The 20,841-nt window shown below is 41.9% G+C and overlaps 1 protein-coding gene across 1 annotated transcript in view; it reads right to left on the bottom strand.

The window, feature by feature from the left end:
• Window positions 1-371: 371 nt before the first annotated feature.
• The window catches only part of LPAR3 (lysophosphatidic acid receptor 3), a 74,091-nt gene continuing 53,621 nt past the window's right edge, over window positions 372-20,841 (bottom strand). Inside the window, exon 3 of the mRNA XM_045895395.3 lies at window positions 372-2,133. Coding sequence (XP_045751351.1) covers window positions 1,808-2,133 — 326 coding nt within the window. The 3' untranslated portion in view covers window positions 372-1,807. The remainder of the gene's footprint in view (window positions 2,134-20,841) is intronic.

The following is a 20,841-nucleotide window of genomic DNA, read 5'->3' as shown; positions in this document are numbered from 1 at the left end:
TAAAAACAAAAGCTATATATTTCCATCACGAATTTCCACACTTGGATCCCCTCCAGACACTATTCTGAATATGACATTCTGCTGCAGGGTACTGAAAATGGTGCTTTCCTCAAAATAAAACCTTTAAAGATCCCTTAGTAGCTATTCAGGGACTGGAATTCAATTTCAATCCTCCACCCTTTGGCCAGCTGTAGATTCAAAATGCTTACATAAAACATCAAGAGAGTATGTACTTCATGGCAAATCTGATTTTTCTTCTGCAATAGAACTGTGTGTTATAGTTACTACAGACTATATTTTTACTTAGAAAATACACAAAGCAATAATGCACCTCAACAAGAGAGAACAAATTGTTTTATTTTATCGGTAGCTTTGATATAAGCTTCAGATAGACCCACTTACTACATGGAGTTTGTGAAATCTACACCTTCCAATCATAATACTCTCTATTTTAGGCCATTATATCTAAAAAGCATGACTTCTCAAATCCTTTTATTACAAGTAGTTCTCGCACATAAATGTTATATCACAATAGCAAAAAAATGTAAACTTCTTTTGCAAACTACATAAATACTATAATAACTGCCTTGAAGTTATTCTTATTTTAAAATCAGAATATATTCTAAATGCTTTACATAAAAAACTTTGGTCAGTAGCCTATGTGTATGACACTTTTTTTTTTTTTAATGACTTGCCTTTTATGTTGCTTACTTAGTTCTTTGAAGGAGAAAATTTTAAAATTGAACTCAGATCAAAATTCAGTCCAGAAGTAAGACAAGTACCAGAAATATGTCTCTAACTGTGGGCAAAATATGAAACGTGAAAATTATTCCACATACTAAGTCTGACAAGCCACCGGTGGTATGGAGGTAACTGAAAATAAGGACTCAAGTCAAGCTCATATTTGATCCTATGTGAAAGGAATTCAGCCAACTTATCAACATACCTTTTACTCTGCTGTATGTCTGTATGTCTGTTTGCAAATGAATCACCTCTTTCTCTTTTCTTTTAGAGCACAACAGGTCATTTCTACAGCTATAGTCCTAGACTGAACAGTCTAGATGGCCAGTGAATTTATTTCACCATCACTGTCCTTGAGGTCTTTAAATACAAACTAGAAATGTATAAACATACAGGTGTGTATACACATCCCATGCACACTTAGACGACCACATCAAGGCCTTTCTTTCTGCTTCAAGGGAAGTTTCTAACATTTACCTTTTTTTGTTATTAACTCAATCTTCTTCCTCAGAATGTTCTTTTAGTTTTAAAAATCAAGTCAAACCTAGAGCCCTTACTGATTTGTTATTCTGAGATTCCTATTGAACACCTAGCTACTGGCCACGGTTTCTTTGAGGAAAGAAATATCATAGCTGAAGCCATTTTCAAAATTTTAAATGCACGCAGAAAGAACTACACAGGCTTCCCAAGCAGCTATATCAAGTGGCTCAAGTAACATTATTATTTATCTTGGCCTACGCCCTTTATCAACAGCATCCTTTTAAAACACAAAGAATGGCTACCAGATGGCAGCAGGGCCCAGAATGGTGCTCTGAGCGGTTCCAAGGATGTCACTGAGGGTCCCACCGTGCTGTCTTCCCTCTTTTGTGCATTTTCTGCAAATGCCTTGTGTCCCCTCTTTACTGCCCATGCTGTGAAACTATGTAAAATAATTTTTTTAAAAATCCACCAGTGATTAATTTAGACCTGAAATAACACTGTAGGTGGGCGTTGTTGGAGACAGGTAGCCATTCTTAACAGCTCCTTTCCCAGAGGAGGCCCTGGTGGGCAGGGGGACACCCACAGCTTAGGAACTGCTCTTGTTGCAGACCGTGCCTTGGCTGATACCGTCTTCCTTATACTGGCTGCCCGTGTCGCTCCTGCTGAGGACGGTGGAGGGCATGCGGGAGGGACGTCTGTCTGGGTCCTTCTGAGAGGAACAGCAGATCATCTTCTTCATGGTGCTATACATGTCCTCGTCCTTGTAGGAGTAGATGATGGGGTTCATGACGGAGTTCAGCAGTGCCAGCAGCAGGAACCACCTTTTCACGCGCTGCACCCCACACTGTGTGCAGTTCAGGCCGTCGAGCAGCAGAACGACCAGGCCCGGGGTCCAGCACACGACGAAGGCCCCTGCGGGGAGACAAAAGGAAGCGGCTGCTTACTGAGGTTTCTTCTGGCCCAGCGTTCAGTCAGTGGCCTCAAAGGGCCTTAAGGGTTTGTTTTGACAACTGCAAGCAAACTTCCACCCTTCCTCTGAGCACTGGCGACCTGGGCTCGTTGGAGGCCAACAGCTGGGCACCCCCTTGACTGCTGACGGTGTTCTAGTTCAGCTCCTTGTCTGCTTCCCCGGGGCTCGTCATGAGGCGCTCACACTTACCTCCCGGTTGCTAAGCACTCCACACCCTTCTCTCCGCCAGCTCTCTAAAGCACACTAGGAGGCTGCTGTAGTCACCATCCACGCTTGGCCGATGAGAAAACCAAGACCAAACGCCAGGGGGACGTCCGGGAAGGCCTCAGCCTTTAGCCCGAGGCTCCACTGTTCTCTCCCTCAGATGTGCTAAATGCTCTCCTGACAAGAAGACACACTGCATCTATGGCTTTCTCCTAGTCTCTTAACTAAGTCACCTGCTCACAAATTTTATTCTCCATAAATCCATGTTGATGCTGAGTAAGCACTAGTATTCTTTTTGACATATTCATAGGCCATCTGCTTAATTCTCTGCTTTGGATTAAGTTTTTTGTTCTTGTCAGTTGTTGTCAGAAATAAATCTTCCTGTTTCATGATGAGATAGCGATGTGCTTGTAGCAGATTTATTTATTTAGCACGATTTTAGCACCAACTGCACGTGAAGGGTAGTGTCTTCTGAGTCACTAGACATCTGATCATACTTAGCTTACCACTAAAGCTTTCCGACATGTTGTTCCTAAAATATGAGGCGTAAGTTCAACATTCCCCTACTTTGTCACCATCACCTTGGATAACAGTGAGAGCTCACGTTTATACCATGCTTACTGTGAGCCAGGCACTGGTGTAAATGCTTTCCTTTATTAAGGAATAGAACCACACTATGAGGTAGGCATTGTTACCATCCCCAGGAAAGGGAGGTGCAAGGAAAAGTTAAGTAACTTTCTCACCATCAAACAGCTTGTAAGGGACATCTAATTTTGAATGTTGGCAGTCTTTCTCCATAGGCTGTGCTCTCGGCTACTATGGTATGTGACCTATTCTCCATACTGTGATATGGTTTCTTTCCCCCAAAGTCCTTATCATTTCTAAACGCCCTTGCTTATCCATTCAATAAACATTCCTTGTGAGCTTACTACACTAGACAGTAAATGAGGCAAAGACTATGCACTCCAAGAGCTAAAGTGCTAATGGGGAGACAGAATAAACAAGCAAGTCTGTAAATCACAGCACCAGATAGTTATTCTTACTGGTTAGAATTAGTCCTGGACGGTATTCCTCTTGTCACTTTATCTTTGTTCTGAGAGATACACTAATAAGCAAGTCAAGTCAAGAAGTATAAAAAAGCTGTGAGAGGCCATAAAATGCCATGAGCCTCGGGGTCAGACAGGTGTGCCCAGCTCCTCACTTTATGAGCTACAAAAATGAGGCAAATCATTGCACTTTTCTGAGCCCCCATTCCCTCATTATTATTATTTTTTTAATTTATTCATTTGAGAGAGAGAGAGAAAGAATGCATGAGCATGAGTGGGGGGGGAGGGGCAGAGGGAGAGGGAGAAGCAGATTCCCTGTAGAGCAGGGAGCCTGACAAGGGGCTCTATTCCAGGACCCTGAGATCAGGACCCGAGCCAAAGTCAGAAGCTCAACTGACTGACTGAGCCACCCAAGCACCCTCCCATTCCCTCATTTATAAAGTAAAGATAACAATTCCGACTGTGTGGCTGGTTGTGAGGGGTCAGAAGTAATGGAAAGTTGTGCCCAACACTGAGTTATGTTAATGGGGAAGAGGGAAAAATATTGATTAACTTCATACTTTGTTAAATATGCATGTCAAAATTTAATAGAGTATATAACTTCCAAACCAATGGAAGGGGAAGGATGGAACCAAAGGGAAGGAAAGCAAGATCTCAATATAAAAAAAGGAGGGGGAGAAAAGTCAAACATAGAAAAGTGGGACAAAGAAAGAACAAAAGGAGATGCTGGAAATGAATCCAAATATACTGACAATCAAACTCAGTGTTAATTGTGGTATTATTTTTTAAAAACAGGTGAATCTAAACAATTTGATGCCTAACATTACCTCCATATGTGGTAAAAAAACCATAAGGAAAAGCAAGATGATTGACATGAAATTTATGATACGGTTATTTCTCCATAAGAGAGGGTGGTCACTGGGGCAGGTCCACATAGGCGATGCTGAATATATTGGAAATGTTCTATTACATTGGATGGCAGGTACACAGGCATTTTTAAAGTTTTTTTTAATTCTTTTAAGTGTTATTCTTTATACTATACATATGTTGTTTATAATTTTGTCTGAATGATATTATTTCACACATACACATGTCAAAAAAGGATAAAAGTAAATTGCCAATATGCTTTCCTAAAAACTGTTTTTAAAATCATTTTTTTTAAATCATAAAAGCTTCCCCCCCCCACCCCGCCCAGAACAAAATTCTGGTTTAGATTAGTCAGGGGACCTAAACACTCTAAATAAAGTCTCCAAACTGATGTCTTGTTTTTCACAATGCAGTAATTCATGTATATTTTCCATTTGCATTGAATTACATACAATAATTCATTCAATCAACACTTGACAAACTTTTCATTGAGCAATGATTATATATGCCAGGCACTGTTCTAAGAATTTTATGTGAATTATCCATTTAATCTTCATGGTAGCCCCAGGAGTCTTATGAACACTACCTAATAAAATACCAATGCTACTCTCTTTTTAAACCTGAGGAAGCTGAAGCACAGAGAAGCGAGGTAATAGGCTCAAAGCCACAGAGCTGATAAATGAAAGAGCCAGGATTTGAACCCAGGCAGCCTGGCACCAGAGGCTGTACTCCGTCCACATGCTAGGCTGTTCAGCAATGGACAGAGAATCTTATTACTAAAATGAGTGATGGGGGAGGGAGAAGGGTACTCCTGGCTTTTAGAGTCCCATCTGTGGTATGTCATATCTGACTGTGAAGCTACATATATAACAATTAAGTCATGCTTTGGTTTCCTAGCATAAAGGTTTTCTGTCCGGGAGGAAGGGAGGGAGGGAGGAAGGGGGGGAGGAAGGAAGGGAGGGAGGGAGAAAGGGAGGGAGGAAGGGAGGGAGGGAGGGAGAAGGGGGGGAGGAAGGGAGAAAGAATTCCAAGAAAAATATAGGCTGGCTGTAGGAGTAAGAAAAAACAAAAATCTGCTGACCTTTCCTTTATACTGTTTCCAAGAACAACAGAAGGCAAGTCTTCTTTGACAGAACTGCCCAGACACCCTTCGCTGCCAGAGAGCCCGCTCCGGCATGCTGTCTGAGGTGATGGCCGCACTCGGGGCAGTAACCCCAGGGAAAGACACTGCTTCCGGACTCCTCCACCCAGCAGCCTCCTTCCCCCACCGAACACATCTCAGCAGAGATGCAAGGTTCATCTAACACTTCATTCTTTGCGGGGGGTGGGGCCTTACTGTATGTCGGCAGCTAGATATGAGGCCCCCAAATCTTCCACCATCTAGAAGGAGAAGAACATGTCGGGAATGTTTTTGGCCCTGGGAGTCTGTAATCTCGGAGAAATTCTTCGAGAATACAGGGGATGTCATAAACAAACAGATGGGCAACTGGCCTATTTCTTACAAAGGGGGCAGATGATGGATCCTGGGAAATATAGATCAGTCAGTCCCCTATCAAGTTCCAAGAAGTTTTGGAAGAAAAAACTAATGGAAATGTTTTTTGAGTGTTTAGACTCAATGCTAAGACCATGCCAGCTGGGAATAAGCAGAGGTTTCAAAGAGAGGTCATGACAAGTCCTAATCCCCCCCCCCCCTTTTTTTATCAGGCATTCACAAATAAGGGTGGATCCAAGGTGTCTATTTGGGAACCAGTGGAAAAAATCAAGTATGTTCCTCTTGGAGAAGAAAAGGCTTAAGAAAGACACCATGTGCTAACTGTCTCAAAAACCTGAAAGGCCATCAAATAGAGGACACACAGACTTGTCCCAGGCCATTCCAGAAGGTCACCCTGAAACAGAGGGAAAAGTACAAAGGGGCAAAAGTTGGATGTAAGAGTTCTTTCTAAGTAAATGAAGCTATTTAGGAGGGGAACTGGTTGTTGAGTGGGCAGAGAGCCTCTCATCAGCAGAACACCTCCTTTGCCTGGATCATCCTGAGATGTACAAAAGGAAGGCATTTTTCCTAAATGAGAGATAGGGTTAAGTGGTTTCTGAATTCTTTTCCAAGTAGAAAATTGCTACATTCTACAAAACTGTGAATTTCGACTCCCAATAAAATTCAAACAAATTTGACTTGTTTGTTTCCCGGACACAATTATCATACGGTATGTTTAAAAACTGATAGAGATGAATACTTTGAGCTAGCTGTTCCCAAACCTGCCTGGTCATCCAAATTACCAGGGGAGGTTTCATTAATGCAGATTCCCAGGGCGCCTGGGTGGCTCAGTCAGTTAAGCATCTGCCTTCCGCTAAAGTCATGGTCTCAGAGTCCTGGGATGGAGCCCCCATCCCACCTCAGGCTCCCCGCTCAGCAGGGGTGGTGGGGGGAGCCTGCTTCTCCCTCTCTTTCTCCCTCTGCCTCACCTCTCGCTCATGCGTATGCACTCTCTCTCTCTGATAAATAAATAAAATTTTAAAAAATAATGCAAATTCCCTGGACCCACATCAGACCCAAGAGTTAGAACCTCTGGGGTGGGATGTGGATATCTGTAGGATGAAAAAGTTCCCTGGTTGGTAATGATGCACAGCCAGTTCTGTACACCATTTCTCTACGCTGACTCAAAACGATTTACTCAAGCTGTCCTGTCAGCAAAACTGTAGACTCCATAGAGACTTAGCAAAAAGTCATGGAAAAGAGAGAGGGGGCAGAATTCTTTAAAATAAGCAAATAAACATCTCTAGAGGTCAATACCTTCAGCTTCTATTTGGAAAAATGTTTGCGCACATCATATACATAAATGAATGTATGAACACTAGCAGCACAACTAGACCACAGGCAAGGCATGCACGTCCTCCTCTGGCCTTCGTCTGCTCTCTGGTTTGCCCTGCCAGGAATGCCTTCCTGCCTCCTAATCTACGGTCTACTTTTCTTTCCAAGCTTAGCTCAAATTCTGCCTTCTCCACTGGACCTCTCCCATTGGCCAACCCACAGCGATCATTCCTTCCTCTCAACTCATGGGGCACTTTCCCCACCCAACAGCCACGTGGCACTGAGCACATCACCTGCTTGCTTCACTCTAACATCTCCCAAGAACTCTGCGCTCACGGCGATACAGGCAAGAGTCATTTAACACTCACAGCCCTGTGAGGCTGCCACTCTTACTGTTAGCCCAATCTTGCATATGGTGATTTAAAGTGTAGAAGTAGCTCAAGAGTTTGTCTTGGGTTCGGAAGCCAACAAATAGGAGAGTCATAATTCGAACGCAGGCCTGACTCCCCCATCAAACTCGTGGGCACTGGGCTCAACTGGAGGTAGTTTTTAATACATATATCCTCTTTCTCAGGCCTGTTAGAAGCTCCCTAAGGATGTGGGCTGTGACTCATCACCAGTCTGTATCCTCAGAACTAAATACGGAGCCCCACGCTCAGTAGCCAGGATGAGGCGGTTGAAGGTGAGTGAGATTCCCTAAGAGGCCTCACGCGGCCAGGTACCACAGCAGCTGCAGCATCTGCTGTTGGTATGGCGTCTGGTCCGAACCTGGATGCGACGTGTGACAGTTCTGACTATGGTCAAAGAAAGCCTCAGGTGAAGTGACAACCAGTTGAGCGAGCAGAGTGTTGACGGTTAAGACCAGCCACGCAGAGGTGAGACACAGCATGAGGCACTGGGGGAATTCCAAATAGTTCAGGATGGTTTTAACCCAGAGAGGGGATTGAGTAAGTACGGTGAAGTCTGAGACGACCTGGGCAGACCCATGTTGCCTATTCACGGTCACCTTCACACCACACCCCCCCGCCCCCATACACATATGCACACCCAAGCACCTCTGAGCAAGGGCCCTGCGCACAACACTCAGGAGTTTGGATTTATTGTAAAGATCAGACCCCATAGCCTTTGCCCTCAGGTATCCATTATATGTAATGAATTAACTTCTCTTTCAAGCATCTAGAATGGTGGGAGTCATACAGCAGCCTTAGGAAGATTAATAGTTCTATGTTCCATGGTTCATAAAAGAATCCCCTTGAGAAAGGCTAGATCAGAGGTTTTTTCAGACTCAATTGCAACTCATTAGTGAGCTGTGAAATCAATTTAGTGGGTTGCAACCAGCAATTTTCTAAAAGATGAAATAGAACAGAACAGAAAACATCAGAGTGGGGCGCCTGGGTGGCTCAGTTGGTTAAGCGACTGCCTTCGGCTCAGGTCATGATCCTGGAGTCCCGGGATCGAGTCCCGCATCGGGCTCCCTGCTCGGCAGGGAGTCTGCTTCTCCCTCTGACCCTCCCCCCTCTCATATGCTCTCTCTCATTCTCTCTCTCTCAAATAAATAAAATTTAAAAAAAAAGAAAGAAAGAAAGAAAACATCAGAATGCATCAAGTATAGCAAGGGTGCGTTCATGAAACATGTTTCACTTACCCACAAAACAGTGTGTGTGTACTGGGCCATGATACAGAGGTACACTATTTTTTTATTGTGAGTCCTGATTTAAAAAAAAAAAAAAGTATAAGCCACTTCTACAGATCAGTGGTTTTTCAAATCAGTTTTCTAAAAAGTAGAGAAACACTTCCCAAAGGAAATCTCTTGTTAAAGTTCAAAATCCAAGCTTCTCTGACTAAAGAAAGAGATGAGCAGGGGGTGAGGAGGAGTTGAGTAAAGCCCTTGACAGCAGAATCCACACTCCGCTTCATACTACAACTCCCCACTCCACACGTGTACACACACTGAGGCTCCCTTGGGAGCGCCACTGACCCCTGTTTGAAAACTACTATAAAATGGTAGTTCTTTGAAGGTTTTTAACTGGGCATTGGTAAGTCTTTCCTTTTCCTTTTTTAAAAAATTTTTTTATTTAAATTCAATTTAGTTAACATGTACTATATTGATTTCAGGGGTAGAATTTAGTGATTCATCAGTTGCATATAACACCCAGTGCTCATTACATCATGTGCCCTCCTTAATGCCCATCACCCAGTTACCCCATCCCCCCACCCACCTCCCCTCCAGCAATCCTCAGTTTGTTTCCTAGAGTTAAGAGTCTCTTATGGTTTGCCTCCTTCTCTGTTTTCATCTTATTTTCTTTTTCCCTCCCTTCCCCTATGTTCATCTGTTTTGTTTCTTAAATTCCACATATGAGGAAAATCATATGGTATTTATCTTTCTCTGACTTATTTTTTTAAGATTTTATTTATTTATTTGATGGAGAGAGACACAGCAAGAGAGGGAAGACAAGAAGGGGAAGTGGGAGAGGGAGAAGCAGGCTTCCCGCAGAGCAGGGAGCCCGATGTGGGGCTCGATCCCAGGACCCTGGGATCATGACCTGAGCTGAAGGCAGATGCTTAATGACTGAGCCACCCAGGCGCCCCACTCTGACTGACTTATTTCGCTTAGCATAATACACTCTAGTTCCATCCATGTCATTGCAAATGGCAAGATTTCATTCTTTTTGATAGCTGAGTAATATTCCAGTATCTCTCTCTGTCTCTCTCTCACACACACACACATCTTCTTTATCCATTCATCTGTTAATGGACATCTGGGCTCTTTCCATATTTTGGCTATTGCAGACATTGTTGCTATAAACATTGAGGTACTATATTTGTATCCTTTGGATAAATACCTAGTAGTGCAATTGCTGGGTCATAGGGTGGTCCTATTTTTAACTTTTTGAGGAACCTCCACACTGTTTTCCAGAGTGGCTGCACCAATTTACATTCCCACCAACAATGTAAGAGGGTTCCCCTTTTCTCCGCATCCTCGCCAACCTCTTTGTTTCCTAACTTGTTAATTTTAGCCATTCTGACCAGAGTGAGGTGGTATCTCATTGTGGTTTTGATTTGTATTTCCCTGATGCCGAGTGATGTTGAGCATGTTCTCATGTGTCTGTTAGCCATTGGTACATTGTCTTTGGAGAATATCTGTTCATGTCTTCTGCCCATTTCTTGACTAGATTTTGTGTTTTTTGGGTTTTGAATTTGATAAGTTCTTTATAGATTTTGGGTACTAGCCCTTTATCTGATATGTCATTTGCAAATATCTTCTCCCAGAAACATGACAGGGACGTCCACTCTCATCACTGTTGTTCAACATAGTACTGGAAGTCCTAGCCTCAGCAATCAAACAACAAAAAGAAATAAAAGGCATCCAAATTGGCAAAGAAATAAAACTTTCACTCTTTGCAGATGACATGATATTCCATAGAAAACCCAAAAGACTCCACAGGGGCACCTGGGTAGCTCAGTTGGTTAAGTGTCTGCCTTCGGCTCAGGTCATCATCCCGAGGTCCTGGGATCGAGCCCCACATCGGGCTCCCTGCTCAGCAGGGAGTCTGCTTCTCCCTCTCCCTCTGCTCCTCCCCACCTGCTCATGCTCACTCCCTCTCTCTCAAAAAAAAAAAAAAAAAAAAAAGACTCCACCAAAAAAATTGCTAGAACTGATACAGGAATTCAGCAAAGTCGCAGGATATAAAATCAATGCACAGAAGTCAGCTGCATTTCTATACACTAACAATGAAGCAGAAGAAAGAGAAATCAAGGAATCGATCCCATTTACAATTGCACCAAAAACCATGAGATACCTCGGAATAAACCTAACCAAAAGAGGTAAAGGATCTGTAATCTGAAAACTATAGAACACTTGCAAATCTTTTATTTTAGAGCAAAGCTTTCAGTACCCAGGATGGACTAGAGGTAAGGGAGCTCAAAGTCTACTCCCACCTGCATCAGAACCACCCAGGGTGGGGGGGGGGGGAGCTCTTTAAAATTCAGATTTCTGGGCCCCACCCAGACCTACCAAGTAAGAAACTGATGCAAGTAAGATCTAGGCATCTCCAGGTTGAGCTAGTTCCCTGGGGAATGCTTTTCGTATAGCAAAGCGTGAGAACCACTGGGCTAGACAGGGAGACTCACCTGAAGACTGGCTAAAATTCAGGTAAGAATGATAAGGATGGGAAGAGCAGTGCTGGCGGGGATGGACAGAAGCCGATGGTTACTAGCCCATAGTAAGGAGGAAGAAACTGGAGGACTTGATGAGAACTGGCTGTGGGAACTGAGGGAGAGGTGACTGGGTTGCACGTGGTCAACCAAGTTTGATAACCAAGCAGAGAGGCAGCAGAGGGACAGGTTTAGAAGGTGGAGACCATGTTCCGTTTTAGGCCTCGGGTAAGTGGAGTACCTGTGGCTCCTCAATCCAGAGACATGTAGAGGGCAGGCAGCTGGCACTCTGAGAGCTCCAAATTGAAATGCTGACTTGGGAGTCATCAGCAGTAGGTGGGCACTTTGGCCATATGTCTTTTCATTAATAAATATTTACTAAGCAATCACCTACTATGTGCCAGCTACTAAGAGGGAATATTTCCATGATGATTACATTTGGATAACGAATCTAATTTCCTTCTATTGCCAAGTGACAGGTCAGTTACATTGACAAGAAGCAATTAGGTTTTATTTTAATGAGGCACTATGTTCTTTCAGTACCTGTTTAAGAGACTCACTAATTGTCCAATTAGACTATAAATGAGCTTTCCTCTGGGTAATCAAATAAACTAGTTTCAGTGCTATACTCAAAAACCAGTACCACGAGTTTAGTGTTAATTTTTAAAGCACAGTGAATCATATACTAGAATGTGCAATTAGAGTGCTGAAATGATATTTAATGACTGCAATTTAAGGTAATCAGAAATATCAAATTAAGGAATGTCTAACACTTCAGAAGATAGAATTACAAATGAAAATATTGGTGACAAATGAAATCAAAGATCTTTCCAAGTCCCTAATCAATATCATGTTAGACAGTCTATAAAACCCTCCTCTCTTATTTGGAAGTTTTTAAAATAGCTCAAAAAAAATCCTTTGGTTAATACTTCATCTCCACAATATATAGGAAAACAGAAAAAACACCAGTCCATCTGGAAGAAGGGCCTCTCCCTAGAATGTAATTAAGATAGTTCAACATTCTTGGGGTTTTGGTGACAGGATGTACAGAAGATGAAGACCTCAAGGTGCATGAAACCTGTTCTTCAGGACTCATACTTTTTTTTTTTCCTGTTCCACTAGTCAGACTTGGATCCATAATTTCATCTGTTTAAAAATTCACACATGCAATTAAAAAAAAGTCCTGACATGTGGCACATAAATAAAACATCTGGAACAATAAAAGCAATCACTCACACAGAATAGTCACACTCTGGCACATGGACTACTCATTTCATCAAACAGGAGGATATATTTTAAATATGTTCACTCTGTTATTCTTTGTTTCTAGTCCAGGAAAAAGTGGCAGGGCCCAGGCAATAATGTTAACCTAGGAAGCCGCAGGGCTGTCTGATTTACTAAAATAGAAAATTACAACTCTACATAAAAATCAGGTTGTGAACCTCATCCAAGGGAAGCTCTCTTATTTGAAAAGAAATTTAATTTTAAAGTAAAATTTTAACGTAAAAGCTATCCTTGACCAGAATTGTTAAAATATGGAAGTCACACACTAACAGAATATTTAAATGGAGATGCTCTCAGGATAGCAAAGAATTTGTTCAATAATTTCAAAATAACACTTCCAGATGTGGTTTGCATTTAAATTCGTATTCGTTTACCCACAGTGTTTCAGAAATCCAATAATTCAGAAAATAGATTGTCACATATGTGAAAGGAATGAAAATATATACTTCTCATAAACCTGACTTATTTTTACTACAGAAAGCAAGAAAATACTGAGACACTTCGAATAGAAGATGAGCAGTTAAGCATTCCACAAATGATTCATTTAACACTATTGTCCCTTCTGTTGGGTCTTTTGACTCTTAACAGCTGGTTTTAGACACTTTTATGTTTGTGGCCAGCTTTGGGAAATTGAAAATCTCAGTGCCACGGGGTCACGAGATAAAATTTAAAGGAGAGCCATATAGCAGCTAGAACCTAATTCTAGTGTTTAACTCTGGGCCACAGCAGGAAATCATAAACTGAATAAGGAAGAGAACACCATCTCCACCTCCAAATGCCTCTTTAAGCATAATATGTATGGACCAACAATACCTCAGTACCTCATTAACTATTACATCAAGGGCTCTCCGGCATCTAAGAAAAGGTGTGAGGTCAGCTGCGTGTATTGGCAGAGTAACAGCTCTTTGCTGGGTATAATTTTAAAGATGGACAGATCCCAACTAGTCTGTCCAAGGATTTGAAATTCTTGCTGGAGTCACTCTTTTGGATTAGGGAGGTCTCTGCTGCACCCTACCTAAAAATGTAAATATACTAAACCAGAGGCATATAATATTTTATCACATAAATGGTCATTGGCACAGAGCAGGGTTCTGAGGGGATGTTCAAGGGGTATCTTCGATGCAGTTGGAAATTTTCAGAAGGGCTATAGTATGGGACACTGCACAGCAAAGTTAACTTGAATAGAATACAAGATTCTGGCCACCCAGATGACACAAAACACCATTCTGAGCTCAGAGGAAGGGAACAGGAATTAGTAGGAGCAGGACTTGACTTAGAGAAAGCTGGATCTGGAGGAGCAAAACATGTTATAGCTTAGGAACTACAATGTCTTGACACAAGAGCTATCCCCTCCCATCCCATGCCCCTGGCCGCCATTGTTAATCCACCACACTACCTCCGTCTGAATCCACACATGGCCTCGAATTCCTTCACAGCACAGCTCCAAGCAGCCTCTAGCAATCTGATGGAATTTGTCCTTGAGATGAAACCCACTTAACCATCCTTGTTATAGTAAAAAGAACATATGCTGGAGATCAAGCAGACACTGAGTTGATCATGGGCAAATCCATTCACCTTCTTGGGCCTCCCACCATTTTCTAAGCTATGGAATGAGCATGATGATACTGACCTGATAGGATTTTTGTGAGAATCTAATGAGATAATGCATGGAGTGTCCAACAGAGAAAATGTTAGTTCTGACTGCCGAGATAGTGTCGGTATCTCCGTATCTCCCCTGCTGTGCTTCCTAAGGCAATTCATAAACACATCCAGTAGGATGCTTCAGTTGCTGTTGTGTACCCAACCCACATGTGAATGCACGTGTGTGCACACACACACACACAATTTATTACACTTGGTCCTAATTCTGCATGCATTTGGCTGCCCTGCTAGGCTGATATCCTCAGGAAGACCCTTTTGTATCTTATTCAACTTGAGATACCCAGGGCTTAGCCAAGCACCATACACATAGTAGATACTTAATAGAAGCTTATTAAATGAAGGGATCTTAATTCAAATCCAGACCCTAGAGTGTGCTTTTTAAAAGGTCATTATATTTCTCTTCTCCCAATTTCTTCATCTGTCCATTAATGGGATTGGATTAGAATGACCTGCAAGGCTCCTTTTGGTTCTCACATTTGATGATTCTGGGTTTCACTCAGAGCTTCCTTCAGTCGTGGCCAATGAACAGTCCAAGTAACTAAGGAGAAAGGCAAACATGGATGCTCTCTATGGTGCCAAGTGAGAGGGAGAATTCTGTGGTAAACTTAAGATGCATGTCACAGGATTCTAGCAGAAACAGGTATCTGGGTAGGGACACCCAGAATGCTCTCAGATACCAATGTTCATTCAATTAATACACAGTGAGCATTTGTTAAGTGACACACATCATGTTAATCACTGGGAATTGCAAGTCAAAGGACACAGAGGAATAAATGATTACCATGCAGGGTATGCATGAGATATTGTAAGGGCATACTGCCTAATGGTCTTCACAAGAGTTGAAATTACCATTCTCTACAGTGTCACCATGGATTGAGTTTTTAAAAGGATAGAAATGTAGGGGTGCCTAGGTGGCTCAGTCTCTGACTCTTGGTTGAGCATCTGACTCTTGGTTTCGGCTCAGGTCATGATCTCTGGGTGTTGAGATTGAGCCCTGTGTTGGGCTCTGCACTCAGTGGAGAGTCGGCTTTAGATTCTCCCTTTCTCCTTCTCCCTCTGCCCTTCCCCCACTCATGTGTGTGCTCTAGCGCATTTTCTCTCTCTCTCTAAAATAAATAAATAAATCTTTAAAAAAAAGGATACAAATGTTAGGAATACCCTATGGCAGTATAGGTGTTTATTACATTGTTTTCAATATAAACAATATTTTTGATATATTAAAAACAATATTGTTGAAACACTGATAGTTGAAAACAATATTGATAGAAATAATAGTACTGAAAACAATATTGATGTAGAAGATGTTCATAATATATTGTTGAATTTATATAAAACACAGGTTACAAAACTGTGAATATAGTATTAATCCATTCTGATTAAAAAGAACAAGTTAAGGGGCACCTGGGTGCCTCAGTCGGTTCAGCGTCCGACTCTTGGTTTCGGCTCAGGTCATGATCTCAGGGTCGTAAGATTGAGCCCACGTCAGTCTCCATGCTCAGAGAGGAGACTGCTTGGGATTCTCTCTCTCCCTCTCCCTCTGCCCTTCCCCTTGCTTGTGTTTGCTCTCTCAAATAAATGAATCTTTAAAAAAAAAAAAAGAACAAGATGAATTTGTGTATATACATGTGTGCACTTAGAAAAGATCACAAAATATACAGTATATCCAAATACCCAAGCAAATATAATCTCTAGGCAACATGATCCAGGTGCTATTTACCTTCTTCCTTACCTCTCTCATTATTGTCTTTAATTTTTTGCTGGGAGCCTATCTTTTTTTTTTTTTTTTAATAATAAGCTCTCACCAAAGCTAGTTTTGTTTCTATTTTGGGAACAAATATATTTGCAAGCACTAGATTTCTACTGCAAAAAATGCCATAAGACTGATCCTATGCAGTTGAGAAACAAGAAGGTCAAGACTGCCTCTCCCAACAAATCTCTTAACGGGTGTTTCACTCTAGGTTACCTACGGGTAGTTTACTGAATAGGAAAATGCATAGTAAGAGTATGAGAAAGTCATTAAATGGTAAAACATGTCATAACCTTTGAAGTAGAACCAATAAAAACCAATTGTGTAAAATGTGAGGTTTGTTATCGCAGTGTTAATTAAAAAACATTTTCCATTAGTTGTAGATTAATCACAAGAGGGACAATGTAAAGAAAGGAAGACATACTATACTGTATGCTGGGCCAAAAGGTACCGAATGATCACTTCCCCCTCCTTCCAAGAGCATACATCAGCCAACAAAAATTTATTGAGCCCCAGGAGGAGCCGATGATAGCACAAATTAACCAGGACACAGAGGTAAACAAGATGGACAAAAGTTCTTTCCCAGTTTTTGACTTCACCAGCTCCTTCTCATAGTTTATGTCTCAGCTCCAAGAGTGCCCTTTGGAGAGGTCTTCCTTTGTGCCATATAAAGTAGTACCAGCCCAGCCATTCCTTAAAATATTATTCTGCTTGGTTTTCTTGTATCACTCTCTGTACTTATCTTGTTTATTAGTTGCCTGGTTGATTGACTGATTTACTAATTGTCCATCACCCCAGTTGGAAAGTAAACATGAAGGTGGGCCTTTGCCCATTTAATTTACCTACATACACCTTCCATGTATATGGTACTTTCTAGTTCCTTTCCAGAGGTTCTGATTCTAGGAGTCTGGAGTGGGGCCCAAGGATCTGAACGTTTAACAAATATTCCAAGGGATTCTCCTGCTCAGGGCAAATGTGCAAAGTGCTGGGTTTTATACAAACCCGGGTCTTAACTCTCACCCACCAATCCAAAAGTTTGATGACCATATCTGTTTCCATCTCTCTGAGAGAATGGTTTCTTGGGGATCCTTCTGCTGGAAAGGAAAAGTCTTCAATTCTGATATAGTCTGTAGACTTGTATAAAATGTAATTTGGTAATACTGAATGGCATAGGCCTATAGGAGCTTATGAAAAACCATTATTGGTCAGGCTTATACTCAAGAAAAAAAATTGTTGGTAAAGTACAACCTAACTAATTAAACTTACTATAATGGATCAACTATGCCATCAGAAAAAGAAAAAATAGTATTTGGTATCATATTTCTAGTTTGCACTGAGCAAATTTGCAGTTTGATCAAAGAAATATGAGGAAATGGATGGCTTATGTATATAGCAAAGTAAGGTTGGAGGACATAAATGATAACAATGGAAGGAAAGACAGACACCGTGAGACATACATGGAGATGCCATTAAGATATCCCATGAGAACCTGGAAATGGGAGAAAAAGCTTGCTCTTTGAGTTAAGCCCTAAACCCAAGTCACTTAAAGAGTTATTATGGTCCTCGGATCTGCAACAGCTTTACTGAAATCTGACTAACGGCAATAACATCTCAGAGAAAGAATGTCCCTGGAGCCAGGGATGTCTAGAAGTCCCTTATGCAACTCCCAGGGAGAAAAGTTCTCGGCCAAGGTCAGTCTGTTCTTGTGGCAGGGAGGTCTCTAATGTTCTGATTCAGCACAAAAGGCAACCTCTGATTGTAACTGGACTTGCCAGGTATTGAGCATCCGAACCCCTTGGTAATTAAAAGAAAGGGCAGGCCAAAGGGAGGAAGGAAGGAAGCAAGTGAGTAGTGACAACTATGCTTTGCTCACATTCTTGCCTCTGCCACCTTTACTGCCTGGTAACCTCCTCCTTATTCTCTCAAGTCCAGCTCATTTGTCACCTGCTCTCCATAGCTTTCCCCAGACACCACCCCCAGGCTGAGTCAGATGTTTCCCATTCCATGTTTCCATGGTACTCTCCAGATGCTCACTGCCAAATCAGACACCATGAGTGGCTTGCCCCTCCATGGTCAGCTAGACTGAGAGCACCTGAAGGGCAGAAAGGCTGCCACAGTCACCTTGGGTTACTGACACCCGCCTGGGACGGGATGCTTAGTAGAAAGCAAGCAAGGAAAGCTGGAATGTCACAGACACGAAACAGAGGTACCACAGGAGAAAATTAAATATTCTCTCTGCTGGATTTTCATTAGCATGACGCATCCCCATGTACTGGTTTCAGACAGAACATTTCTCAGGCAGTCAGCTCTGATCACGTTTCTGTGCCATCAAGGAAAGTGCAAGGCACCACAGGAGACCCACCTTATGAATGTACTCAATGGCCTGTTCCCACACTGAGCAAGTCGGTTGGTTGGAATTCAAAATAAACTTTGTCATGAGCACAACTGATATATGTGGTTTTCAGTTACTCAAAAGAGCCCATTTCACCCATGTCTTGTTGGTTACTTTATAGGCAGTTCTAGGCTAACTGCAAGTTGATTTACAATGGTGTTTCACTGATTCATTCTTGACCAGTTATACCCTTTTTACCCTTGCTAATGTGTGAAAGAATTTCCAACAGTCTCCACCCAAACCGTGAGCCTCGCCTGGCCTAAGGCCCTGACAGTTCCTGCAGAGAGCTTTACAGGTTCACCTCTCTTCCTTCTGGTTATTTCTTCAAGACCCCTCAGTCCTTTCCATATGCCTCTTACACCTCTGTATTTGAAAATAAACTAAATTAAACCTGAAAACATACAACTGCTTACTCTATTTACCCTGTATACAATGCAGGGACATATACATATGCATTTACATGCACACTTTAAATACATACACTTGCTTTATGTTATATACAAATATTTAATCCAGAGTTGATAAAATCAAGTATTGGTAAAAATCTCCTTTAGAGAAAGACTGAACATTCCAGGCCCTTGGGTGGGAACACAGTTCTCTTTTAAGACATTGTTTCTACAGAAAATTAGATGGAACTTAGTTCATATCACTTTATACTGGAAAGCGAGAAGCTAACTTCCGTGTGAGGACTGTTTGTGCTAACAGTGCAATATTACCTAACCAACCATCACATTCCCCTATGGGCAAGATGATCATGGTTCCAATCTGTGCTGCCAATCATTAATATGCTTCCTCGCCGCTGAAGAACTCCTATACAAAATGCCAATGTGCTTTTTCCTTTCGTGGTCCTCCGGTAATCATTAACACATTTATTAATCTCAGCAGTAAGTGTTGGGCAAATAAGATGGAGTTCCTGCCCTTAAAGTGTTGGCTCTCTAGTAGGGCAGAAAGGGCATGCACATAAAAGGAAAGTACCGTTAAGGCAGTAAATGACATAGCAAATGAACGGAACGCAGGGATAATATAGGAACTCAGAGAAGAAATTTCCACATCTTGGGGTGATTGAAGACCTGATGGAGAAAAGGGGGCTTGAGGGGGATCGGGAAGGAAACGCAGGAATTACTAGACAGGAAGAAGACTATCAATTTGTCCCCCAACCCACTGGCTAGATGCCTAGCATCTAGGATCAGGCACCATACCTTGCACTGTAATAAAAGAAAGCCGAGACAACTCCCAGTGCACATCTCACCCAATGGATCTGTAAACCATGTTATCACAGGTACCTGGGAAGCCAAGGACTCCTCTTCTGAATTGGGATGGTTTATTATAATCTAGAACAAAGAGTCTGTGGCTCTTCTTATAGTCCATGTTTTTCCACATTTGGGTTACTCAAACTCATATAAGCCACGTTACATCAATGTTTGAAAGAACCTTCTGTTTAAAAAGTTACTTTTACTATCCCGGTAATAAAATGAGATTAGTAAATCAGAATGTATAATCTGTAAATCTTAAATGAGTGAAGAAGAAACATCCAAATCACATAAACACAGATGCTAAGAAAGATCATTCAAAGTTTAAAGGACTCCTTGAATTAGACCATCTCTTTACAAACCAATCAAACACCCTACATTCAATAAAGGGCAAATAAAAAAGTCTGGGATGCGTCTTACTCAAACTGTGGAACAAAAGACATCATGATAGTCAAATAACAAAAGGCTCATCTTCTTATCCCTTTAACCATCCCCAGGAAAAACATTAAATTCTTCCTCTTTCAACATACACCTTTTTCTTTTCCTGAAACAAACGTGTTTATTATTGTGTACAATGACTACTTGGTATTTTTACCTAATGACCTATATATACTGAAGGATTTACTAGTTAGGTAAACTTGGATAGTTAAACTCTTAAGCCTTGCTTCCTCATCTGTAAAACAGAGGCAATAAAATCCCCGTCCCCGGGTTGGTGGGACCCAAGTGAAAGAAGGAACACAAGGCCTTTCACCGCAGCATTTAGCACAGAGTCATTGTCATGATCATCATCTCTTATGATGCTCCAGGAAAGACCTTTTGTGATCTCCTATCTGGAAAACCTACAATGGCATTGGTGAGAGGGGGAACATGGCATAGTGTTTTCACAGCTTGGCTTCGAGAGCCAGACTGCTGGGTTCAAATCCAAGACCCACCACTTGCTTTTGGGTCACCTTGGGCACTTTCTATGAAACCTATTTAACCCACCTGTACCTTACTTCGCTCCCTTACCCGTAACATAGAGACAATAAGAATACCCCCCCGCTGCCCCGGGGTTGTTGTAAGGGCCAAATAACTGATGATTCATAAAGTATACAGATCAGTGCTTGACACGGAAGATGACTTCATGTGTTAGCTATTCCTATGCTGACTCTGCTCTTCAGGTCTAAAGATGGTCAGAATCAACCTCAAGAGTGTCAAAAAGGGTGAAAAAATACTAAGGTACCTGAGTTATATGAGA

The sequence above is a fragment of the Mirounga angustirostris genome, unplaced genomic scaffold (genome assembly GCF_029215605.1).
Source record: "Mirounga angustirostris isolate CCGP_5_RB_7025 unplaced genomic scaffold, mMirAng1.0.hap1 SCAF_4, whole genome shotgun sequence".
In the NCBI taxonomy this organism is placed as follows: Eukaryota; Metazoa; Chordata; class Mammalia; order Carnivora; family Phocidae; genus Mirounga; species Mirounga angustirostris.
Note: the sequence above shows the minus strand (reverse complement) of the source record. Positions and strands in the feature narration are given on the sequence as shown.